The 26,018-nt window shown below is 35.6% G+C and overlaps 1 protein-coding gene across 1 annotated transcript in view; it reads right to left on the bottom strand.

Moving 5' to 3' along the window:
- Positions 1 to 26,018, bottom strand: part of LOC140149113 (rho GTPase-activating protein 45-like) — a 151,539-nt gene that overhangs the window by 20,239 nt on the left and 105,282 nt on the right. Inside the window, 10 exon segments of the mRNA XM_072171285.1 lie at positions 1,313 to 1,431; positions 1,772 to 1,974; positions 2,596 to 2,655; positions 5,045 to 5,122; positions 6,669 to 6,848; positions 8,128 to 8,208; positions 9,078 to 9,143; positions 19,206 to 19,250; positions 19,901 to 19,968; positions 22,651 to 22,794. Of these exon segments, the coding sequence (XP_072027386.1) occupies positions 1,313 to 1,431; positions 1,772 to 1,974; positions 2,596 to 2,655; positions 5,045 to 5,122; positions 6,669 to 6,848; positions 8,128 to 8,208; positions 9,078 to 9,143; positions 19,206 to 19,250; positions 19,901 to 19,968; positions 22,651 to 22,794 (1,044 nt within the window).

The raw sequence follows: 26,018 nt of genomic DNA, 5'->3' as shown, positions 1-26,018 counted from the left end.
AACCACGTCATGTGACTACGTTGAATCAAACAGGTACATGAATGGCTGCCTTGTGCAAGTTTCACTAATTCTGGGTACATTGCAAGGGGTATTTCTAGGTCTAGTGAGAGTATCTTGTCTAAATATATTCTAAATACACATCATTAATTTGAGGATCATACATATCATAGTTGTCACATAACATGAATAAAAGATGACACTTTTAGCTGATGATGATACAATTTTTACCCATCTACCAAAACTTTATGATAAACATCTTTTTAAGCAGGAATTTCCAAATGAAAAAAAATTAAAATTAAAAAATCTCAAGACATTCTTGATCATTCTCAAAATTCTATCAAATAAACCAACCAGATGGAAAACATTTGAATGATTTGAATTGAAAGCTCACAATCTTTTTCTTTCCCTTAAGCATCAGCCATATTGTGCTTTCCAAACAACAAAGAAAGCTTTCCAACACGTGGTAGCTTTGTACAGCACCAAGTAGATGGGTGGTCAAGACACCATACCATGAACATGATGACAATACTACCAGCATAATGATGATACCACCCAACCAATCAATACCCATCACATTTCCATTATACCCCCTTCTTGGAACCTTACATTGGACCATGTCAAGTGTATATAATGTGTTAAATGTACCTATATTGATGGGGTCTGTCTCTCTATTGTACTCACCTTGTCTTGCATTGACTCTTGTGACACGATAATTATTAAATACCGATATTTCCACACTTTGAATTATCATGGGACATATTATGGGCAACCCTAACATCCTGTTTTCTTAGTACGATTTACCTACCACAAATAATCTCATTCTGCAACTTTGTAATAAAGTGCTTGTAACAAATATAGTTTTCAACAATATAGCCAATCAATAGTTAATTAAATTAAATCAAGTATAACAATACTGCAAATCTCAATGGGTTTGCTTGTTTTCAAAGCCTTGCTTTTTTTATTTGGCCAACAATCATACATCCGATTGGTTGTTCTGATATCATATTCAACATCTTCCCCTTAAGTCTAATGCTTTCCCAAACTTATTTCATTTAAGAAAAAAATAAGGGGTCAAAACAATAATTCCAATAATTCCAATTGGCTAATTTGATGATTATGTTACAAAACTCTTTTTTATTTTTTAAATCACAGGAAGCATTTCATCCATTTGGATAGATTTAATTAGCCAGAGATATGAGTGGCTATTGTCCCTAGTTGCTTAGTTATTATGACTTGGTTATTATGTCTTATTACATGAAACAACAAACATGATTGGCTACTTCGATGGATGCAATACAGATCCTACTCTTACCTTCCAATGAGTTGCTAGCTTTCATAGATAGATTAGATCTGTGTGCAGGTGAACTAGGTTTGTCCTCTTCCAAGTTATCAAATGATGGTCCACTTGGTTTGCGTTCCCTGTGCATGCCACTGTTTATGATAAAGAATGATTAACTTATCTTAGTTTGTTTGTATGCAGCATACTCATTTATATAAATGGTCATATCTAACCAATTCTAATTAAACTGGGCATACCAAAACAAGAAATCAACGCAAGGTGGCAAAAATCCAAAAATTGAGCAATTTTCCAATTTAATATTCAAGAGCTTGTGTCTGTAATAAAGCCAATTCATAAGGGATACATCATGTTTTCAACACACATACAGTACAAAAGAGGGTATATCGGCAGATTATTTTGCATTATGCTAAGACTATTTCAAGCGAAAATTGTGCCTCCAGACAATATTTCATTCAATCTATCAACACTTACCCCGTAATATATGGCTCAAATGTGAACGGTACCCGTTGCGATGTCCGACTAGTGCTGCCGCTTCCTGCAGAGCGATACTGACGAACAAACTCGCTGAATTGCACTCCTGGTTCATAGCTCCTGGTTTGCTCACATAGCGTCTGGTACTGGACTGGGGCGGGGGCTGATAATGAGTGTTGTAGCTGGAAGTAGCTTACAGTTACCTGTAAACAAAACATAAGACATATTAGCAAATATAATAATGTTACCTACTATGTACTGTCAATTCATATCCAAAGGGAAATCTTTCAAAGATTTTGCATCCTTATTAATGACAATTATGAGCACAATTTGTAATCTTTAATTAATAACACTATCATTTTCCTCCTATATGAGTAACTTAACCCTACCCGTACCAAACACCAAAAAACATCAATACACAAAGCATCTGCAAGCTTTGGTATCCCATGTGATGCGATTGCGCCATCATACTAACAGTCATATGGACATGTAAAGCTTGGCTAGTCAAGGTAGACCCATGGTATCGCCATACATATGTCTGGCACCTGAGGGGTCCCTGGCTTAAAACCGCACCCAAGAAAAAAGTTTTCTCTTCTTCTTTCTTTCTTCTTTGTTTTCTCCCCCTCGCCAGAGATCTCGGGCATTACGTTAATCATCCACTTATTAATTCTTTTATGCAGTAGTTAAATGCAATTTCAACCGCCATATCAACTTAAGGAAAATCTGGCAACTTAGAATTTTACAATAGCTATTTTACAATACTATACATAAATTATATGTTTTCTACCCAGCTCATTTTAAGAATCAAAGTGTAATATACTTACGGCCCTCATGGTTTGATCGCACTGATAAACTAGTTCACGGAGTTGTACCAAAAGATTTCTCTGAAAAAATGAAAAAAGCAAATTTTGATCAATTCTAGGAACACTGGTCTTTTAAGAAACATATTTGAATGTGAATGCACTATGAATGTGAATGGGAAGGGAAAATAAAAAAACAAAAAACAAAAACAACACCAAAGGTGTCCAACAAATAAATAAGAATGTATTTTATCAAAGGAACAGTAACTCCACCCAAACAATATAGTAGTTATATTAATCATTAACAAGCCATATTGACAGTTATGTTCTAGTGTTCTAATTGGCATGTAATTGGCCTTAAACTTAATAGCTATCAGATATGATTATATAAAGACTGTGCAACAATGATATGGTTGTAACTAACATTTCTGAATGGTTGAAATTCAGAGAGTACCTATCAGGGCAACGCACTATGCTACAACAGTGACTAATACCTCAAACATGAACTATGTGTACACCTGTAATATCATTACAAGGGTTCCCCTAGGAATAACCCTTGACCTATGTGTACTTTGAGTTTGGTTCAATGTGATTGAAAGTGACATAATATAATTTATATCATAAATTTTGTTTCAAATGTTTTGACCCCCATCCTAGATGCTACCAAGTTACTAATAATCGCATTTGAATCCACACAAGCAAGCCAAGTTATGAAGGAAGTTTGTAAGGTTCAATGAGTGTACGATGATCTGAAGTACTTGCTTGGGTTTGACCTGATCAACTCTGTAAAATAGTATTGATTTGGGTATTTCTGGAGATCACATGGATCACATGAGTATTACAACATGATTTCTCAAGTGATTATCATTTATAGGTTAATAACCGCACATTACATGTTGAGAGAGAAATTTGACAAAATAATGTTGATGGTCTAATGCACAAGCCCCACAAGGGAGTGCATTAGCCCGGGGAGGGCACTCACTTTTTCTTGGGTAGGGGTGTGCCACCGTCAGTTTCAAACTTGGGAGTCTAGGGAACTGATCGGTCGGACAAAAAAGGGGTCTTGGGAACTGATTGGACGGCCAAAAAGGGGGGTCTCGGGAACTGATCAGCCGCCAAAATCTGAAAATGGGGGTCTTGGGAACTAAACCATGAAGGCCAAACCAGGGTTCAATTTCGTTGCGTTTTTGCCACAGATTTTGGAAGGAATTGATTTCACTTTGAATTGTGCATTCAATTATAAAATCAGGAAAACCACTTTAATGCAAAATAGGCCACTGGGCCTATTAGTATTACGATGCCTCTCAGTAAAGCAAAACAGTATTCAAATAAAAATTACTAGACCCTGTAAACCTACCTATAGCCTACTGATAATAAAAGCAGCAGCCAGCAGCATTACATAAAAGCCCGCCATAAAAACAAACCCACACAAATTTTATTTCAGTAAAGGAAAACATTTTGGCTACATTGAACTGCCATGCATACATGAGATGATTGAGTGAAGTATGCAGAATTTGACAGCCATTCCACTAGACCAGTGGATCGTAAGTAACCTGTAAAATCACTGTTATGGCCAGCTGCAAGAATGTGCACATAATTATTTGAGGTACTTTTCCTCACATTTAGCAATTTTATTCCCAAAGGAGATCTCAAAATCATTTATTTCCAGCAAAATGTTCATCGGCTGAAGCCGCCGGCAGGCCAATGCTGCAATCACTATAAACAACCAATCAATGGCCCAAAATCCTGCCCAAAATTCACCTTATTCTTTACAATGTGTTTCAATGGGGAAAAAATTAATGAAGCTCTTGGGCTCACAAATGCAGCTTTAGGGCTTGAAAAGGTAGGACAGAAAACATGCCAATCAAGAAGCCAATGAGAGTGGACATCAATGATCTGGGAGTCTATGGAACGGCTAGAAAAATTTCAGGGCTTCAAGAGTGGCAATCAATGAATTTAAGGGGGTCTAAGGAACGGCTAGCGGCTCTGAAAAAGGGGGTCGTCGCCATGGCACATACCCATATAGCTTGGAAATGTGGCCGGGTGCATTAGACGCATCAACATCTCAGTACAAGTGCATTATTTTGTAAAATTTCTAGAGCAATAAATATTACAGTTTTTAACATGTTTTATACATGAGAAAAAAGCCTGTGATTTTAGCTATATATATTTAAAACAAAAGTTTCACCAAAAATGTTTTGAAAATGTGAGTAAATATAAATGCATCCACCTCCAAGGAAAATGAATCAATCCTACGCGATGCAATCATGTTCGAAAGCACTACAAATATTATGCAAATTGCACATAAGTGCAATTAGACACTATCAATACACTCCACATATTTTTCTTACTGCTAAAAAGGATAAAATGTTTAGTGGAGGATTTTAAGCATTCTTTTTTTTCATTCAATTATTTTCTCAATAAAAAATCTTTGCATATATTAAAGCATTATATAAATGAGTTAAAACCTTACCTTAACTTTGACCATTTCTTGTTGTTTAGCATTAGCTTCCACAACACAAGCTTTATACGTAGTCTCAGCTTCCTTTGCCTACAAAACACCCAAAACAAAGTCACACGATGAATAACAATACTCTATATTGCATACCCCACATCTGCATGTATTCAAATATGCTTCTTGGCCTGCCTGCTCTCACTTTTGATTGTGAGTCAAAAAATTGGCATCTCTATTTATATGACAATTTCAACTCACTGTTTATAGACAGAGATGAGTGAAGAGGTCGTGACGTAAAGAAAAAAATTGACTATTCCTGCTATAAAGATATCAAATGCATGGCTTCCTCCATGCTTTGATTACGTTCCTCATCTCCGACTACCAAGAAATAGTTTGTTTGTTTGATGAACTCCTCAAGAAAAGTCATATTTATCAAATTACTGAGCCTTTGAAATACATATTCACACGCAAACCTCACACGTGAGTTGTGCGCAAACAAGGGATTTCCGCAAACAATGTTTTTGTTTTCTTACAAAGTCACTAGTTTTAAGAGTTTGCTCATCTATTTTGATATTTAGTCCGATTGACCTGTGAGTGATTTCATTCCAAATCATTAAGTCAATATTTTCTTCTTGTCACTTCTCAAAATTAAGGAAAATAACATCACCTTGGACTGTTTTTGTTTCTACACAATACATCCACCCACCTCTATATTGTGTACATGTGGATTTCAAAATAGCTTTGTATAAGTGTACACAAAATATTGTTGTAATGAACAAAACTAACCATTTTCTATAAAGAAGGGAAAAGGCTGATACACTGTACACTAGAAACACTGTTTACTGCAGTTCAAAGTATTTAGACCTATCCTGATGCAACTCATCTGCACAATAATTAGTGAGTCGGGATTATTATGCAGTTTTTAGCTCAATTGGTAAGGCATTAGACTATGGTGCATTGGTGTTTGGTGATGCGAGTTCAAGCCCTGGTGTAGTCCCTCTTTGTTTTTGTAAATAACTGAGCCAACCTAGGCAACAAACTAACTGCTCATTGTCCTGGTTACCTGTACGATAGATAACTCAGAGAGCTGATCCTGTTTGTAATGATTAGTACCGATATGTGTAGGATGTGTGCTTTGTAGCTTCTAGTCCCTGACTGTTGATAATTGGATTCTTTGGTGTGTCTTGGGACACAGTAGTCAATGTATTCCTGTGAAGTGTGCTGAGGCTGGTAGGTGCTGTGCCTGTTCGTAGCACACTTTAAATCACTGCCCTTTTACTACAGAGCCTAGGTACCTTATTATTAGAGTGGTTTCCCATTATGTGAGAGGTCCAGGGTTTCAGTTTCAATATTTGTGCAAATGTCCAGTGTTTCTTACTACGGCATATGGAACTGGGCATGTAATGCCGCTTTACCTATTGAAGGTAAACTTTGTTCTAGCTTCCATGAAATACTTTCCTTGCATCATATTAATATATCAGGGATATGAGTTGGTTTCAGGTAAAATGCCTGAAATTTATTAAAATCACCCAATTGCCTAAAACAGAATGCCTGAAATCCTGCAATTACAGACAAACTTGTATCCTTAAGTAAATCACATTAATTTTCTGTACTGCCCTATTTTTCACAAATTTGAACTTACCTTGAGAAGAGCATCCTCTTCTACTTTTCTCTTCTTTTCAAGTTTTGATGATGATGCGCCACCACCACTTGAGCTCAAAACATCTTCTGTCCTTGAGGCTGAGTCTCTAGCCTTTTCAAATTCATGTGATCTTGTGTAGTACATCTGCTTAGCTTTTTCTAGATTAGATCTACAGTCACTCTGTGGAATATAAAATACAAGGTGAAATTAATTACCTCCATTGTGCAACTAAATGTATCACAAAATAATATCTCCCTTTTTGGTGTAGAATCTGTAACTATGTCAATCCGAAGCATCACAATCAGGGTAGCTAGGGTATTTTTAGTGGTGGGTGACATTTCATGAAAATTTTGCATATTTGGCAATTTGTTTTGCCTTTGCCAAAATGGACCAAATTCTTGACTATTTCAATAAAATGGTGCAATTTTGGACTCTGAGTGATGGGCTCCAGTGCTAAAATTGTAGATGAGTGGTGGGCTCCAAAACTGAGTGGTGGGCTCTGCCACCCACCACCGCCCACTTTAGCTACAACTCTGATCACAATTTCAAACTGTTATAGCAGAACAATCAGGAAATTGATTTTTATCCAATTGAAAAGTTTTGACTTCTCGCTAGATATTTAATCATCAATAACTACTAGCACTCATGCAGTGATTGTCATCTTGTCTAGTACTTATAATGCAACTTTGGCCTCTGCATTTTTCCTATCAAATGGTCATAAGAGTAGCAATGCATGTTCTACTGAAGGAGGTCATTGATGAAGATGACAAGGAGCCTAGGACATTCACAAACAGATGATATCAAAATGTGCTTAAAATATGTGCTTTCTAATAAAGCAAATTTTACAGGAACTAAAAAATTGTTCACTTTGTTATTAACTAGATTATGCATCATAATTAAGAAGTGGTAATTCTTGATAAATTTTGACAATATTAAAATTAAATTCATACATACACCCTTTAAACAACATTCATATACATATTATCTAATGGCATGCATGACTGGCCATAGAATTGAGGGTATGATCAACTGATCATTGTTTATGCTGCCTTTGGCATGATTACGTTTGTAATCGTGCCCTCAATCCTAGCAATGAACCCTAATTAAATATCACACAGAAGAAAATCAGTTTTCAAGTTGACATCTTGAATTTAGAATCTGTAAAATATATGATGGAAACCACACCCACACATGTACATCATGCACACATAAAAAGATAATACATAAATGAAAATGTGTCCCGTCTTACTTTTGATGGGGAAGTAGGTAGGAGGGGGTGGCAAAGCTCCACAGGTACTACCTCTGTTTTGTACATTTGCAAATTATATGAAAAAATGTTTGTTTTGTTCATATTTTGCAAGCTTTTTTAGAACTGGACCTATCCCTTAAAATGAGTTTTGCCAAATTGAGGCTCTCTTATTTGATTGGGAATAAATATGTCAAATATTAGTTAGCTTACCATTTCTTTCTTCATATTACTCCATAGTGCTCTAATTGCTTTCCTTTTCTTGTCGTGATCTGTCCGTCTAGTTTCTAATTGCTGTAAACAAAAAGGTGAAATAAAGCCATGACTCCCATACCATGTTTACATGTGATATGATTACTTCATTATGTTCATTATGCTTAAAAGATATCACTTCTGATTAAGTCATACAATGGTATATTAATCATAATGAATTAATACCTCTTAATTATTTTAAAGTAATTGTTTCCATTTATCAACATTCTAAACCTGCTTCTCCAACATGGCCAATTTATCATGACATCCTAAACCTAGTATGTAGATATGATTACCTCATTTACATAATTACATCAACAGAGTAAACCCAACAACAATCAACAAGAATTAATACTATGCATTCAATTATGTTTATAAAATACACTAATAAATTAAAATTTTTAATTGAAATTACATATTTATAAGCAGGTTATTACTAGAAAGGCTAACAGTTGTGTTGGCTTGGGTTACAAAAATTAAGTTGGTTGCAAGTTACTATTTTCTCTAAATTTTCAGTGAATATGCTGCACACAGCTGGAATACCAAGCAAATCTCTGACATTTATTCTGTTATTGGATGTGAACTTTGTTTAGTAGTTGACGTTATCTTATATTGACACAAACAGTTTGCAAAAGCCAAATCTCAATCAGTCAAATCTAGACAAATATTTTATCTACCACTCTTACTCAAACAAGCATTTCAAAACAACAGGGCATCATATGAACAGGAAAACATGTCAAAACATATGAAGCTATACTGGTGAAACATCTGGGTGCCAGAAATGCTAATTCCTGTCGGCCAAATGATGGGTTCATATCACTCAATCTTGACTAGGCTAAGAAGGGACTAATGCTATGCAGAATTTGAGGTTATTCCTGTGGTACAGTAGCATGAAGATAAACCTTGCTTACCTCTACAAACTTTTGACCTTGGATGTGCGTATATGTTGTCTCACAGTTGTTAGCATATTCAATATCCTGAAAATGAAAACAAAATGATCAAATTAAGCAATATGATATTAACTAACATTGTTTATCCGGCACGCTTTCTACAGCATGGGGCACAGTGTCTTCGACCCTATATCTTCATGGCAGGAATCGCCATGGTAGGTTAAATCCACAGCCACGATTAGCCATTTGGTTCAAACCTTTAAAGCTCTTTTAAACTAATAATTAGTCGAGGGACATAACTAAGGCTACTCACAATAGCCGGGTAATCGATCTTGGTTGTGCGTGATTAAGCTTGTATACCCCATTGAGGTCAATGGTCATCGACTTTTATACTGCCTACAGTGAGTGCAGCTGTACTACACGCTGCACGCTGTAGTCCATAACAGGACCAACGCAATATAAAATGGTCAAATTTTGAGTTCAAAGCGCACGGCCAATTTTCAAAGCGCATTCTAGCGACTATCATATCTGTTCAACACGTATTTCCAAGTTTATGAGAAAAAAAATCATGACGGAGATATTCATCATTTTCTAACCCGGTATCAGAAGATTTTCGTCTGATATCAAAATCGTGCATAGCAATTCACGTGTATCGATCCCGTGTATTCATTTTAGTGTCCCTTCTGCACCAAATAATTATTAGCCAGGCGGTGTCGGTGTGTGGGGGTTTGCAATTCTGAAAAATTGGTAAAAAGGGTGGGGGTTAAATTTTGTATTATAAAGGGTGGATTTCTAAAAAGGGTGGGAGCAAAATATAAAGCTTGTGGGATTTGGATTCCACAACGCATTGCGATGCCATTTTGCAATGCTTTTACAACAACGCAGCATATCGTGCAAAATTAAAATGTACATTTTAATTTCATCACACGATGCTGTGATGTTTTAAAAGCATGTTGGGTCTGCATCTCCCTTTATGGTCATTCTGCCGACCTTGATTTTCCAGCAGCCAATCACAAGCATGCACTGTCGCGATATGTTAAGAAAGTTGAACAAATTCAAGTTATGTCACCAATTTCAAAATATCACATTTTTTTGATATCAGAAGGACATTCTTTGAATTCAGAATGCAATTTGATGTTTGATGTGCTCTAATGTCCCACAAAAAACAACAACATTGCTATCCGATTCCTTAACAAAATCTAAATATTCCACCAGAAGGTGCATAGCCAGAATGGTTGTTCTACACGGCGAAAGCTTGTCCAAAAAGGCCCATTTATTGCTATATCATCCTTTTAGTCCTGACTTGCTATCATCAGGGATATGGTAACATGCATCAACACTCTCTTACCTACATCGGACACTGATTTCTGCTGGTAACATAATGTTTATATTCCTAAATATGTTTTTTTTTGGTTATAATTTCTTTATTGGGTTTATTTTGTTGTTGTTTTGCTAAGAGCAGGAACACAAAGGTAGGTATGTTCATTATGAGGCCTACATTTGGCACTAATTGACCGTAATAAATTAGTATTTCTGTGTTTTTGATTGGGCACAAACAAATTACAATCACTTCAGACAAAATGTCAAAAATAAATACTCAAAGAACTGTATCACATCATTTAATCTGAATACCGAGTTGAAACAGTGTGCAAGTAAAGGCTCTGCGAATGAAACAGTGTGACAATCGACTCCGCTTTCAAGGATCTATGCCTTTTATAGAACACTAGGATTGCAAAAAAAAAAAAGAAGAAAAAAAAAAGAGCCACCATATTTTGGATTTTCTGGGGGTTCAGGGTTTTCAGAGCCACAGGTTTTAAAACCTAGTGCTACCCCTGCCTGTGATTGATTCTAACATGCTAGAGTAGCAGTACTAGGGTCTCTATAGAATTTTGCTATTGAATTACACAGTTGAGACAGGATCTTGGATCACGATTTATGTACTGAAGTCCATCTTTGCTTGTAAAAAAATAAGACAATACCAAACAAATGGACAGGACTAACATACATGGACACACAAATGCACCACACCCACACATGTACATCATGCACACATAAAAAGATAATACATAAATGAAAATGTGTCCCTTCTTACTTTGATGGGTGGGGGTAGGTGGGAGGGGGTGGCAAAGCTCCACTGGTACCACCTCTGTTTTGTACATTTAAGTTATGTGAATTTTCTTATAAGGGCCTGCTTTTAAATCAATGGTTGTTGATGTTATGGGTTTTTAAAAACCCTCTTTAACATGAGTGAATTCAATATGCAAGAATAACAGAAAATAATATAAAAAGAAAAACAAATAAATAAAAAAAAAAATAAATAAATAAAAATAACAAGTGCTGCTCCTACCATAATACATGTTAAGCATATAACCTAAATGAACATGACAACAGAAATCACTGAATATCATCCAAGTAAACAGAGCTACAATTAACCAAGACAAAACTACTCAATATTCTAGTCATTAAGAGTTTCAAATCCCCAAACAAGCAAGCAAGCAAGCCATTGCTATTCTTAGTCAAGCAGCAGCAACAAGGTACATCAGTCTCTCTCTCTCTCTCTCTCAATATATCAACGTCATCAGCGCTAGTTTTCTGTCTGTATATGGCCTAAAGGTACAACATGTCGCACAAGCCCTGATAAAGAAGGCGGATGTGTTGATGCATGCAACTATCACCTGTGACTGCCTTTTTACAGGCTTGCTTGCTTGCTTGCCTGCTTGCTTGCTTAGTTGCTTGCTTGCTTGCTTGCTTTCTAGCTTGCAAGCTAAGCAACAAAACCAGTTGATTTAGATCTCATCTCTTAACTCTTCTACTATGCAGTAGGCAGGCAGGCAGGGAAGCAGCATTTCTGATTCATTTACTTATTCACACATACACACACAAAATCAATGTAGCCGGGGTATACATGTACAAAATATGCGGTGTGCAGTGGCAGCTCTGTAAGGGATTTGTACATCAGTAGCAGCCTTAGCTACCTATCTCCTGGCCCTGTATAGGTGTACCTGTGTGTGTGTGTGTCAGCACTAGCTTACTCGCTCACTCATTGCATTTTATATATCTGTCTTATCTAGCTCCTAGTGTGTGCTCATTCTGTATAGAAACAATACATTTATGTATGCTGTCTACCCCCTTTCTTGCTAAACTCAAGCAGCCAAATAATATTACAGCTTCATGGGGAAGCAGCGACATTTTATAAATCACATGTTCACATTTTTGGTGCTGTATAATACTGGCTAGGCAAATCTGATTTAAACAATTCAAAATTAACCATAGTGATACTCTTTCAATATGTGTTATATTTTTATAATGCAGCTTTTCTAATGATCAAAATTATAGCTTTCATATTTCCATAGTTTGTTTTTATTTTAGTCTCTTGGCAATGGATTACATGACAGTAATATGTAAGTTGTCATTATAGAGGGTGATTAGAAGTTGTTTACATGCATATTGTTGAAAGGCATTTGAGACTTAATTCCTCATTTTAACTTCTTCCTGACCATAGACAGAATAGTGTTTATTGCAGGGTATGTGCATTTTTGCTTCTAACCACATCCTTTGTATGTGCTTCTTTCCTTCCATATGCAAAATATGCAGTGGCCTTTACATGTAAATTGTAATCATGTAAAAAGAAGTCTGACAATATTTATTTCAAATATTACAGTAATATTAATTGAATAAGCATCAATTTCTGATATTTATCCAATGAGGTAGAACCAAAGAGTACTGATGCAAGAGGTACACTCTTTGCCCTGTATGAGCAACAAACCAAAATGGCTGACTTATAGCATTTATACATAGGCAATTTTGAGTTGGTACTCTTTGGGCATATTCTCTTTGGATATTTTAAAACTTATGTTGCAGAAAACAAGAGAATATAAAAGAATTTCAGTACTTCTTTTCGCAATATCTAAAAATTATTTGGACTAAAATCCATCTCATTTTCTTGTCATATTAAGAGCAGTGTCTGTCTGCATGTTTAATGTCTTGAATATACAAGTGTTTCATTTCATTTTCTATCAGCTATTGCAATTCTATGAGCTATTGCAAATTTATATGTACGCAAATGTGAGAAATGTACATCCGTTTTCCACGAACTCAGAAAATCCTTGAAAATGGAATCAAATACGCAAATGCTTGTATAAAAAAGAAGTAAACTTGTTTTCGGCATTTTCTTATTTCATCCAACTGAAACTGGTTATACTGGTTATATAATGTAGGTGGCTTGGTGAACTTGATATGGCCCCAAATATTTAGGTGGGTACTACAAGTGACTTTTGTCAAATTACACACTATTGTTGTATGCAACATTAACTTTTCTTGCACCAGTGCCTTTTCATAGTAAAAAATACAAAACCACACTTTTTGAAATCCAAACAGTAACAGTTGCTATAGAGAACTGTCAACTGTTTGTTTCTTGACTCGATGCACATGGGTAACAGAGAATTACCTCAGCTATACAGATTATGTGAGTATTTGTTGTGTGAAGGGGTGCAAATGTTTGTGGGGGTGGGGGTGTGTGTGCATACATGTGTATTCATCTATATACGCACACATAGATGCATGTTCTATAGGGTTGCATTATGATACAATCTGGTCATGTTGGCCAAAGGTGGCAAATTTAAAATTGAGATAAAACAAAAATATGGACTAAAAAACAACAAAATACATAAGAAAATATAAGGTAATAATCATAGTAACTCAATGTTCAAAAATGCCTCCTTTGACCCCATGGAGCAGATTGTGTCACATATAGGGTTGCAAGCAGTGGTAAGCATAAACAAACTATTTTGTCTAGTTTTCTCAAGTAAAATGAGCTGATTTGAACCTTTGAGAAAGCAAAAGCCATTGTATTTCATAAACCACAAATAAAAACCAACACTATCTAACAAAATACATATTTTGAGATAGCCCACATACCGAAACCATACTAAGACCTTCCCCTTCCCTAAAGGATCTTGCAAGTTAGAAGAAGGAGCAATTGTGTGACACTTCATGAAATACAATCCTTGTTGATAGTCAAAAATTAAAACCCATCTTTTGATTAGACCTATATGATGATCAACACAATGCCAAGGCAAGGGTAGATATGTAAAATCAAATCAACTATATAGCAGACATGTAATTGTTATCATATTTATTATATGGGAACCCTGGATAACTAATTGAAAACATGTCATAGAAACATTCCTACCTATTCACCTGTCATATATTATTTGTATCCATTTATCTCCTGATCATTAAAAATGCACAAACAAGTTGTTGTAACGACTGATTATGTACACCATCAATACATAATCAACGATAATATTAGCCATGGCACTTGTTCTAAGCAGAAAGTTTTAGTAGATCCCGTACCTTATGTATGTATGGATGTAGCTAGAGGAAGCCATTGCTAAACACAAGGCACTGCTCTGAATAAACATATGCAAGTGTACTACCTATACATGTCACAGTCGCTTTCAACTCCCAACTTGATGGGTATTGGTACTCAAATTTAAAACAATTGCTTATCATCAAAATTGGTAATATTTCTCATGCAACATAAACAATCATGTATGCAGCCATTTCTCACTAGCTGATTTTAATATCATTGGTACATGTAGGAATCTTGCTATGTTCATGTGCATTATCAGCAACCACTTCTCTAAATAAAACACACCTTTGACAATTTTATTTTTACAGGGGAGGGGGCAATCAAAATAATGTATTGTCATTTTCAAGCAGAAATCCACGGAAAGGGTACCTTTCCACACATTGTCTGCATTTAGGGTAGCAATTTCATGCTATTTTGAAAAAAAGCAGCAAAAGTCAGCATTTAGAGTCTGAATTTGAAGGACATGAAAGCTCAGTTTTACTGAGCACTTCTTTCTAGCATTTTTATCATTTCTTATACAAAAGAAAGTTTGGCATTTTAGCATTTCTTATAAAAAAGAAAGTAAAAATGGAAATGCAAAATTACACAAAACAGCGTATGGAAATGATCGAATCTCAGCAGATTTGTGCACTTTCTATTGAGTATTTCAACCTCACGCATGAATTTGGATTGTACAGAGTATCATAACATAGAAGGATACCACCAAATAGTTCATGACAGAGTTAGGCTAAGCATGATTAAAGGTTTTGTGATTCTCATCGCCTAATGGCTCTGGTTGTGGTTTTGCGATTTTCAATACACTCTATCAGCGAACACATACCAGCCAAGTTTTAACTTCGCCAGGCCAAGTTTCTTATTGAGTGAAAACATTTTGCGATTCCGGAATATTTCAATTTTGCTGGAATTTTGCCCCAGGATTTTTCAATGGAGTTGTTAAACTGTAATTTTATGTGCATCTGTTACTTCTGCAATTCTACACGATTTCTGTGATGTACCAAATCTGAGCGCAGTAGTGCAAACCTCGACTAGCGTACATAGTCTTGGTGCCAAATTTGACAACTTTCTGCACATGTTTGTGTATTATTTATTAGTAAAATTTATGCGGGTATAATCATATCATTATTCCTGCTGTGAATGATACTATATATCATGACATATGCCTGGGGTGCCCGCCAGATCATGACATATGCCCGGAGATGCCCGGGTGGGATGTCTTATCTTAAATTAGGATAATGTAATAGGTCCCTTTGGTGAGAATCTTAGATTTGTCAATGCTTAGAATGTAATTAATCTAGTTACAGCAATCCATGTGGGTGCATGATGGGTAATACACCTATTTTGGCAATGAAAAGGGTTCCTTTTTTATGATTGGTCAGTGAAAAGGGTGTCAAAATATGATTGGTTAGTGAAAAGGCTCCTCTTTTTACAAGAAGGTCAGTGATTAGTTTTAGTATTTTCATATGCGGCAAGGGGGTGTTTAGGGTGTGAAATTTGTGGGCCTGCTTTAGGATAACATAATACATGAAAGTATATGAGTGACCCCTACCACCCCAGGATTTTTTATTGTTAGATTTTCTCTATTTATTAATGGAATTGATATGATTACATTTCATCCAATCTAGATACACTAAGATAATAAGGCTAATTTCTACATCCCCTAGATCAATACATGACCTGCCCTTCCCAGCAATTTATAGAATAAACATATGAATTTTTATTTTTACAGGTTCAAAATTTATTACAATAAATTATTGAACCTGCCTGTCATCTATCACATGGTAGAGGATAGCAAAAACAAAAATTCATATCGCTTATTCTCATTTTTAGACATTTAAATATTATTTTAATCTTAAAGCACTGTTATATTTAGCAAAAATTAAGTTACAGTCATGAAAACTCCCCTTTTTCTGAAATGAAAGAAACTTGTTTACCGTTTTAGTTGCGCATACTGTAATCTTGTTTGCGTATTATGCTCTAGAACACGCTACATACTCGCGCCTCGACAAATATCTTCTGCTGTCTACCGTGTGATGGCCGGCATGCAGAAACCAATGAAATTCAGCATTATTGCTAAATTGACACATTCTTGTATTTCAAATGAAATCATCAAAATCGCACATTTTTAGTTTAGTCTTCCACATTTTATATCGACAAATTTATGAAGCTAGGGAAGGAAATTTGCTTAAAATCCATGAAGCATCACTTCAACCTCTGAATGGGTATTGGGGTGGGGGTGGGGGTGTGTGTGGGGGGGGTGTATGTGTGGGTGTGCGTATCCTTTTTGTTCTGCTTTCTGTCAATATGATTTCACTGACTAGCAATACAAGCTACTTCTGCAAGCTCAACTAGCATTCTCTATCTCATTTGCTTACTTGATAGCAGCCTGCATGGCATGGCAGGCAGGCAGGCAGGCAGGCAGGCACTACAGCAAGCAAGCAAGCATTATGCTGTGTGTGGGTTAAGAGGTCAGCTTGCCTACAGCAATTCAAATGTTATTCACAATTAAATTGCACACACATTCTCTAACTGACTACATCAAATAGAGATGTTATGGAAATTACCCATAAATATACTCAGATAGCAAAAAACATGCCACTAGCTTTATATTCCTAATCAAAGAGGGATGTGATTACAGTACACAGGACATTATTTTCACAATTGTAATAATGTGTAATTTTCAACACCTTCCATATCAAGCTATAAAATATGGAAATACATCAAATAAAACATAAACATGCATCTACTTTTTTTGTAACCTATAATTTATTTTACTCCATGCACTTATATTTTGGCAAAAAAGGGTTTCCGTTTTCCCCTTAGTTTTCCGCAACTTGTTAATAAATTCAGATTCTAAAACATATGCACATAATACGGTCATTGAAAATAACAATAACAGCAATAACGATACACAACAATAATTATGATGATGGCAATGACAATGATATTACTGCATTTTCACCTATTGCATATTTGAACCTAGAACCTTCCATATACTGTTTTACCAATCAAGATAATGAATAAAATGTAGTAGACTAAATCTATTAACATTGCTAGTGATTAGATCCATATTAACTTTCTATTCTATATAATATATATATTCAGAATAGAAAGTTTAAATGTAAGAAACTTTTGAATTGGAAGTTTGGAGATGCAAGATACATTATTGATTGACAGCAACATGCCTACATTAAACCCAAGACATTACATCTCCATTAATGAAAGCTAAATTCAGCTTCTTTTTTGTAACATTTATAACCATCAACTTGTTTATCTCTTGTTTTGAACTTATTACCTGTATTACGTACATACAAGTAAACCCACACATTTTAAATTTAGCAACAAAACAAACTAGCAACATCTATTTTTGATGCTTCTCGTCACGAAAACAGCTAAAAATATGACCCGCCCACGTCTAACTGCAATACGCACTTCAAAAGGAATTGAACCATAATGCTGCCTGGCCAGCTCCTAAGGCGTGTCAGCCAAGGGTGAAACAAATCCTAAACTTACATTTCTCCCTCCATGCATTTACGGCTATACTTAGCAGACATCTGCGTAAATGGGCCCTGATAAGTGACAATTTGATGGCCATGGGAATTTTGGGAAAACACTGTGTCATTCAGATTGTAATCATTTTTCTCTTAAAACATACTGACATTCCTATGGGATAAAGGTGGGGATCTTTATGTTCCTGACAACTATGGTATGGTCATAAAAATATATTTTGGCTTATAATATTGAGTTCATAACCAAAGACCTTTGTAGAAAGCATATATCCCAAACTATGATAGCTTATTTGGCACACCTTATATATTGATCACAGATGCTTTAATTTAGATCCATGTGTTGAATATGAATAGTTGCATATCACAACATGGTACCAAAATACACCGTTGTACACAAGAGTTGTTGTACACTGCCTGTCAAATTGTTATGACAAAATACATGCATAATTGCAAGTGTAAATGACTCTTTATGTACTTATGCTTTGTCAGATGATATTGAATGATTTCCATGATATGCAGCCAGTCAATGCATGACAAAATTACAAATTTATTAATTTGTTTGGAGTTATAATTTGGTTCATCTCAAGTTCGGTAGTGACGCAGGTGCTTATTTCGCTCGCCCCAGTATCAAATCGCGCACGTAAAGTTAAACGCCCTAAGTGTCCACGCACGCGCACAGTTTGTCAGCACGCTTGCGGCGCAACCGCGAAAGAGCATTGACGTCACTACCAAACTTGAGGTGAACCAAATATTAGTTCATTTCAGTTGCTACATTGGGGTTTAACTTTCAAATTAAATTACTCCCATTGAATGATAACTTCACTATATAATGCATTACAATATTTCCACAAATAAAGCTCCCCTGCCTGTCGTGGTAGTTAAAGAGGAAAAATGGACTAAACATTAAGATCACATTGTGCTGAATCTCAATCTGAATTTCTCTGCTCTTGTGTATAAATTTAATTTCTTTAAAAAAAGAGGTATGTATAATGTACTTTTTTCAAGTTTTTGCTGTAATCATATGTACTTTATCATCATGTTATATTCATATCTTGTTGAACTTGTGCTATGTTGTGCATTTTGATAATTTTGTATAACTTTGTTGCTCCTCTGTAGAGTACATTGATCCATGAGATGTTCTCTGCATCAATTATATAGATAATAAAATAAATAAACAAAAACAAACCCACCATCACCAACAAAGGAAACCAATCAACAAACACATACCCAAACAAATAATGAACCCAACATGACAAACAAGCTACTTACATGCTCTAGTGCTATGAGATATGTTGACTGAAATGGAAGATAACTCTGAAAAAAAAAATGATTAGAAATTATCAAGTTACTTCTGATTCAAGGACAGGAAACATACTCAAATGTACTGGAACATTATTATATCTTTTAAGGAGTACCATATGGCCAAATATATTGGGTATGTAAAATTCAACCAACAAGGCACATGGTGTAGCTGTTAACCCATCATAGCAGAACTCAAAGTCAACAACCCTACTCTTGTCCAAAGAGGTTAAGGCTCCCTTAACACACCTGTCCCCTTCTTGCCCCTTGCCACACCCACAAGAGAGGCATCGCACAACCCATCCTCTTAACTAATCATACCTCTTACCCCACACCATGTGGTGTTCTCCCTGGTACAGGGCAGGCTGCTTAACACATAGGGGGCACCCCCACCCAAACCACCCCGGCACGATTAGAGTTTATTGGATTACTTTCACATAATATCCATCAGAACATCCATCCATTTTATGAGTGAAGCTTGGATGTAAAGACAGACCTAACTTAAAATTACATATGTGATTGATATGTTCTTGTCTGAAGAGCAATGCATTTGACTTGCAACTAGCTTATGGCACCATGATTATCTGTGTTTCATACTACTCATCATCACTTTCATATGAAATATGACACCATAATTCTGACTAGAGCTGCCATTAATTAATTACCTCTTCTTTCAATGTCGATTCGAGTTGTAGCTGCCAGTTTGGCTAGATTATGCGTGCAAATTCAGTTTCTGAGAAAGAGAGAAAGAAAAAGGAAAGAGCACATTTAATTCATCATCCAGTAATCGATTATTCTATCAATATGCAGTAATGAATTCACTGAAAATAATTTAAAGAAGACATCAGTGATGAGTTTCCAAGAATTTCTACAAACTGCTACAAATCAAATTTGTGTTAATATTTCTTCTTCAGTATGCAATGCTTCTATAGAAGATGATTTCCATAAGTTCTCTTGAGGCTCTGCTGGTCATGTCACAGACTGTCAGTCATGTAAAAACAATACATCAAAGTCATCTCTTTACAAATGAAATTGATCCCTTTCATCTAAAAATTTGAACAATATTATTTGCTTGTAAACTTCTCGTCTGTTTAAAATGAAATGAAGGAGAGGGAGGAGGAGGAGGAGGAGGAGGAGGAGGAGGAGGAGGAGGAGGAGGAGGAGGATTAATGTAATGAAATATGACCAATGAGTCACAGAATACGGTATGTTGTCTAATGAATTTCAACTAGGTGATAAAGCATTCTGTCAAAATAATCTAAATACCTCAAGTTCGTTCTATTGGTTTCATATCTAAATATTTTCCAGTGTTTATTACGTTGAGCTGACTCTATTCTGAGAAGCAATTAATTGCTTTCCCAGTACCACCATTGAAAGTGTGTGTAGACGAGCAATCTTCATGGAAATGGCATGTCATGGGAGTTTACAACAATAACAGCATGACCCAGATGAAATGCAAGCTGATAGGCGTGCAGTTAAAAGCTTGATAAATTATCTGCTGTTTGTTAATTGTTACGACATATGAAACTGTTCAATTCAAATGAAAAGCTTTGTAGAGCTGCCAAATGGATTCCCAATGGAAAAAATATTATTTCCGGGTCCCCAACCCCAACTTGTTCTTATTACAATTACTAAGCATTTCTCACTATTTTTCCAGGGATTTGCTCACTATTTGTTAAGTGTTCTTTTGCTCTAAAAAAGTAGTCCAGTTGTCTGAAATTTGTCAATTTGCTGTGAATTTGTCATTATTTACCACAATTGATTTCAATTATTGAAAATTAAAACTGCGCATTTCCTAGTTCTTAGATTCTTGAGTACTCAGCGCTGTATAATATGGGTTAATTGCTTTGTACATCAATATATACAGTGCAAAATGTTCAGGCAATCAAATCAACATTACTCAAGACTTGTGTCTTTCAAGATGACATAGAATCACACATTTCAGGGGAAATCTAGCAAAAATAGGTCTTGTAAATCTTGTCTAAAAGTCTATTCTTTTCACAACCACCATGATCATAATTGCCATATCATGCTACTACATGACATATGTAAAATTAGCCCCAATAACGGGTACTGTTATAGCCACAACCAAGTATCACAACCAAAGGGGTAGCAGCAAGCCTGGGCTCTCTACAAACACACCCCTGTTTGTAAATACGTTCAAATGAGGACCTCGACTTAACAAGAATCTGATCGAGGACTCACACACCCGTTTTAATCGACACACCGTGGACCTCACACAGACACACCAGACAACTTACTATCCAACTGTGACCCGTCCTATACCCCTTATGGGGGACCTATCTTATATGCTATCTTATATGCATCTTTTACGTCATCCTGGTCATAGTAACAACTCGCCGACCCCCTCGTTTGGAGTGTGTCCTCGTTGTATGGTGTGTATCCATATGTAGGTCCTCGTTTGGAGGCATTTACAAATGCATACTCCCTTCCCCAAAGCACATACACACCCCCCCCATCACATCCTAGCCAACCACCCATCTGCCCATCATTTTAGACAGGGGGTTTCCCCTGGGATGGGCTGCATTATAATTATTGTAGATGTTGAGAAAGGCTATTGACCTTTTTAATAGACCAGATTTGCAAAACATGACCATAGCAACACATATTTGAACTCTTTGAAGCCCAAATGGACTGTAGAAATCTGGTAAATGTTTCAAAGGTCAAATTAGAATGGGCAATTTTATTCTAATGACCTGCAAAGTAAAACTTAATTTTCTAGCTAAGACCCTGATGGACACAGAGAACCTTTGACCCCTGAAAGGAACTGGTATTCAAGCAGCTGCTATGGAAAGCATCCCGATTGTGTAACGTTCAAATTAACCATCTTAGGATGATGATTTCATTAACCATTCAAAAGCCAATACTACTATTGAATAGTAATTATTACTAATTAAAGACCCCATAAGCTAACTGACTTACTGGTCACTTATTGGTCATTATCTGTTAAATAACTCTTGACACACACATTAATATATATTAATACTAATATAGCTCACTCCATCCAAATGCAGTGAGCACTGATCTGATAATTTGAATGATGCTAGCCTTTATATGTGTTACTAGAACTAACTCCATGATATTATTTCTTCTCTATTTATAGGTTGATACATCACAGGTCCGCAACCAAATGTGGAAGGGACGTCACTTCTTGGTAGAGCAGAAATGTTAGCAGAGAGTTTGTGGCAAACAAAAAAATACAAGGAGCTTTGATCAGAAAGGTCAAATTCAGGCTACATTCAATGCCTCTTCTTTCAGGTAAAAAAGAAGAAAATCAAACAAGCAGATTACGTATTTACTTTAAGCATACCACTTGATTAAGTGACTTGTGGCTTCAATTCAAAGGCTTGTTTACAGGCCAGGCCTGTATTTGAAATGAACTCCTTGTACCTACCTAGATGTATTCTTTTTTCTACATAACATATAACATCTTTGGCATATTTGGACCAGACTTTGGCCCTTTCCAGTGCCAGGTCTACGCCGGATTCCAGCTGCATCAATGTGTCGTCTAATTCCTCCGTAGACAGACATGCTGTTACTGCAACAAAAACAATGAAACATCTTGAGTTATAACAATAATGATCACAAAGACATTACATAACTTGATTTTATAATATATACCTTTGCACAAAAATTTGTTAAACAAAATAATTCCGTGCCAAATTACAATTACAGGACCTTTTTCATAATCTGCTAGGTAATCAAGTCAAATATCTATATTTAGATCAGTAGCAGGCCATGTTAATTTCAAGCCAAAAATGTTGCTGTGGTTTTTGGGTTTTGTTTGTTTTTGTAATATGTAGAAATGTGAAATGAAAAACTCAAATAATTGATTGATCTGGTTTATTTGTTCCTTAAATGACAAATTTGAAGCACTTAAAAACACCACAAGTTTGTCCTGCATATCTATAGCACTACGGCTCAAATTAGATGCAATTTTTTGCTGCTTGACCTTAATGTGGACTTAATATAATTTTGGTTATTTAAAAATATTAGCAAAGAAAGTTGCCACATACAAGTAAAAATTCTGTGCTTTACAGTTCATAACATGTAGTCTGCCTATGAGTCTCATTATCTCAGCAAGACTAACTCACATCACAGGTTCATCTCAGGTATTCCCACCATGCAACTTGCACAGTTAAACATTTTTCTAAGCACATGTGAATTGATTTAAATAGATATTTAAGGCCCCTAACAATCAATTTTCAGTGTCCCGTCACATAATTTCTGAAAACAAGTGAGGTAACTTTTTCATTATTCATTATTTTTCTGCCTTTTATTATATGACCAACACGCATGTAAAATGTGTTGTTATTTACCGCTCACTCACTTGAAGATGGATGGTTGGCCCAAAAGCTCCCAAATGAGATTCAAAAATATATTAAAAACAGTCTGCAAGGTTGACAGCAAAATGTATGTTTTGATTTTGATTTTTCCACAAAAAATAAATGGATATTCATCATTTTTTTTGCAAATATAATCAGTTTTTATCAGTATGTTATGGAAAATCACAATAATGAATTGAAGTGAGGGTCAGAAAATGAAGTTAGGGCGGGTGACGGGAAACTCAAAATCGACTTTCATTGGCCTAAAACCGCTACTTGTATTAAGCAGTTTATGTCTGTGCTCAATGGTTATTTTGAATTTTGTTCTGAAAAATACAGGACTGGCATCAGTAGAAAATCCTTCTCAACTGTCTATTATTTTTCTTAGCATTCATTTTTATTACACCTCATAACTATTTAAGCATATTTGTGACACAATCTGGTCCATGAGGGCCCAAAGGCAGCGAATTTGAAATTGAGATTATGGCAAAAATCATGGAGTAAAAAAACAAGAAAATACATAAGAAAATACACATCACAAAACTTAGGAACTTAGGGACCATCCTTTAGTGTTTTCAGTGTGATAGCTGAATGTTTTTAAAAGGTTATTATAGTAATTCAATTGTCAAAAATGCCTCCTTCGGCCTCCATGGAGCAGATTGTGTCATATTTTTCAGTGTTGAGATCATATTTCCAAACTTTTGTTGAAATTGGTTGCACTGCATTATGGGTAGGCATTCATTATTCCTCTGCAGCCAGACAGGCTAGATACCCTTCTGTGATACAAACCTATTGGTTCAATCAAAACACTGTGTCCTGTATATTTTAGGATTGGATTTTCTAGATTTTATGCCAATAAAACATAATATCTTTACATCACCAGATATATCATAATTGTATTACATTTACTCATTGTTTGTTTTGTATTGAATTGAAGAAAACCAAAACAAAAGAAATATTAAAATCCAAACCAAAACTTAATTAATTTAAGACTAGATCTGCTTTGTCATATATTTATTTTAGATTCATTTATAAACTTAACCAAGCATACAAATTGAATTTGCTATGTTAAGCTTCAGCTTTAGACAGCCCTACTGAACATGCTGTAAAAATTTCTCGATTAGATTAATTTAAAAAAACAATCGCATTACCAAAATAATATTTATTAACATTTTATCATTATTATCATTCACAGAAGTTGGCTCCATTAACCACCAATAAACGTCACACCATTTCTTGATTCACACAAATGCAACGCATTATGCGATCATTTCTCAATAGCCAGCCGAGTCATTCTAAACCCCAACTGACAATTTTTCCCGAAAAGAAAGAATTTGATATGATTTAATTTTGTGAGTGACGTGTTGCAATCCAGTTATGTCAGTGGTACCTGCCATTAGAGGTAGTGCTTATAATGTCCCGGCTGGCCGGGTCAATTTCCACAAACCTCATCCGGTTTCTCCAAGGTGTAATAGCATGCTAAATAATTGCCCAAGGGACTATCAGCTGCTACTGGCATACATTGCCTCTCATGTGTGATACAGGAACACCAAACAAATGCCTTTTGAAATGGCAGCTTACTACACATACTATCCAGTGGGGAGACACTTTGTAAAATTTAAAAACAACTTGAAAGGGCACATTCTGGACAAATATTTGTACACATATTGAGTTAAAATCATACCTAAACTTCGAATTTTTTTTTTTTAAATTTCCCTGCAATCAATATGTAACAGTTGAAATTTGTTTAATCTTGTTCTTTTATTTTATTATAGCCTGCCCTCCTGCAGTATACCTTTTCAAGAGGAAGCATTATGTTAATTGCTGATACATCAAAGCTCATAATGGACAAACCTGACAAGGAAACCAAAATGCTGTGTTACCATGTATGGTGACATGATGTGATTGAATCTGACCAAAGTATTGAAATTCAAATAGGCAAAAATAAAGAGCACAGATACAATAACATATTAAATGAAAGTATCAAAAGACATATCTAATAATCCTATGGTCAAGTCATTACACTAAAGTACATGTCTCATAAATCTGACGTTCTGGGCTTAATCTGTCTTCATGAATGTTCATGGTCTGCTCTATAGTTATAATAATAGTAATATTTATTTTTATTCAAGTGTAATTGAACATGAAATGTCAGGTTACACCAGGCTTTCACCTAGTTAATGGAATGGATTCCAGGATATGTTAAAACATGATTAAAGTCAACAAGTTTTGAATGGTTTCAAACCGCATTTGGTTGCTTTTTGAAGGGGCACTTCCTGATCCACAGCCTCATCCACCCAACTTACTCCAAAAAACTTAAGCTTTTATACCATCAGAAAACTAGGTCCAATTTGTGTTTTCCAGCTGTCGACAGCCCAAAATTACAACAAAGTGGCATATGGGGCGCTGTCATACATAATTGGGCATGACTTGCAAA

Source organism: Amphiura filiformis, chromosome 3 (genome assembly GCF_039555335.1).
Source record: "Amphiura filiformis chromosome 3, Afil_fr2py, whole genome shotgun sequence".
NCBI classification, from domain to species: domain Eukaryota; kingdom Metazoa; phylum Echinodermata; class Ophiuroidea; order Amphilepidida; family Amphiuridae; genus Amphiura; species Amphiura filiformis.
Note: the sequence above shows the minus strand (reverse complement) of the source record. Positions and strands in the feature narration are given on the sequence as shown.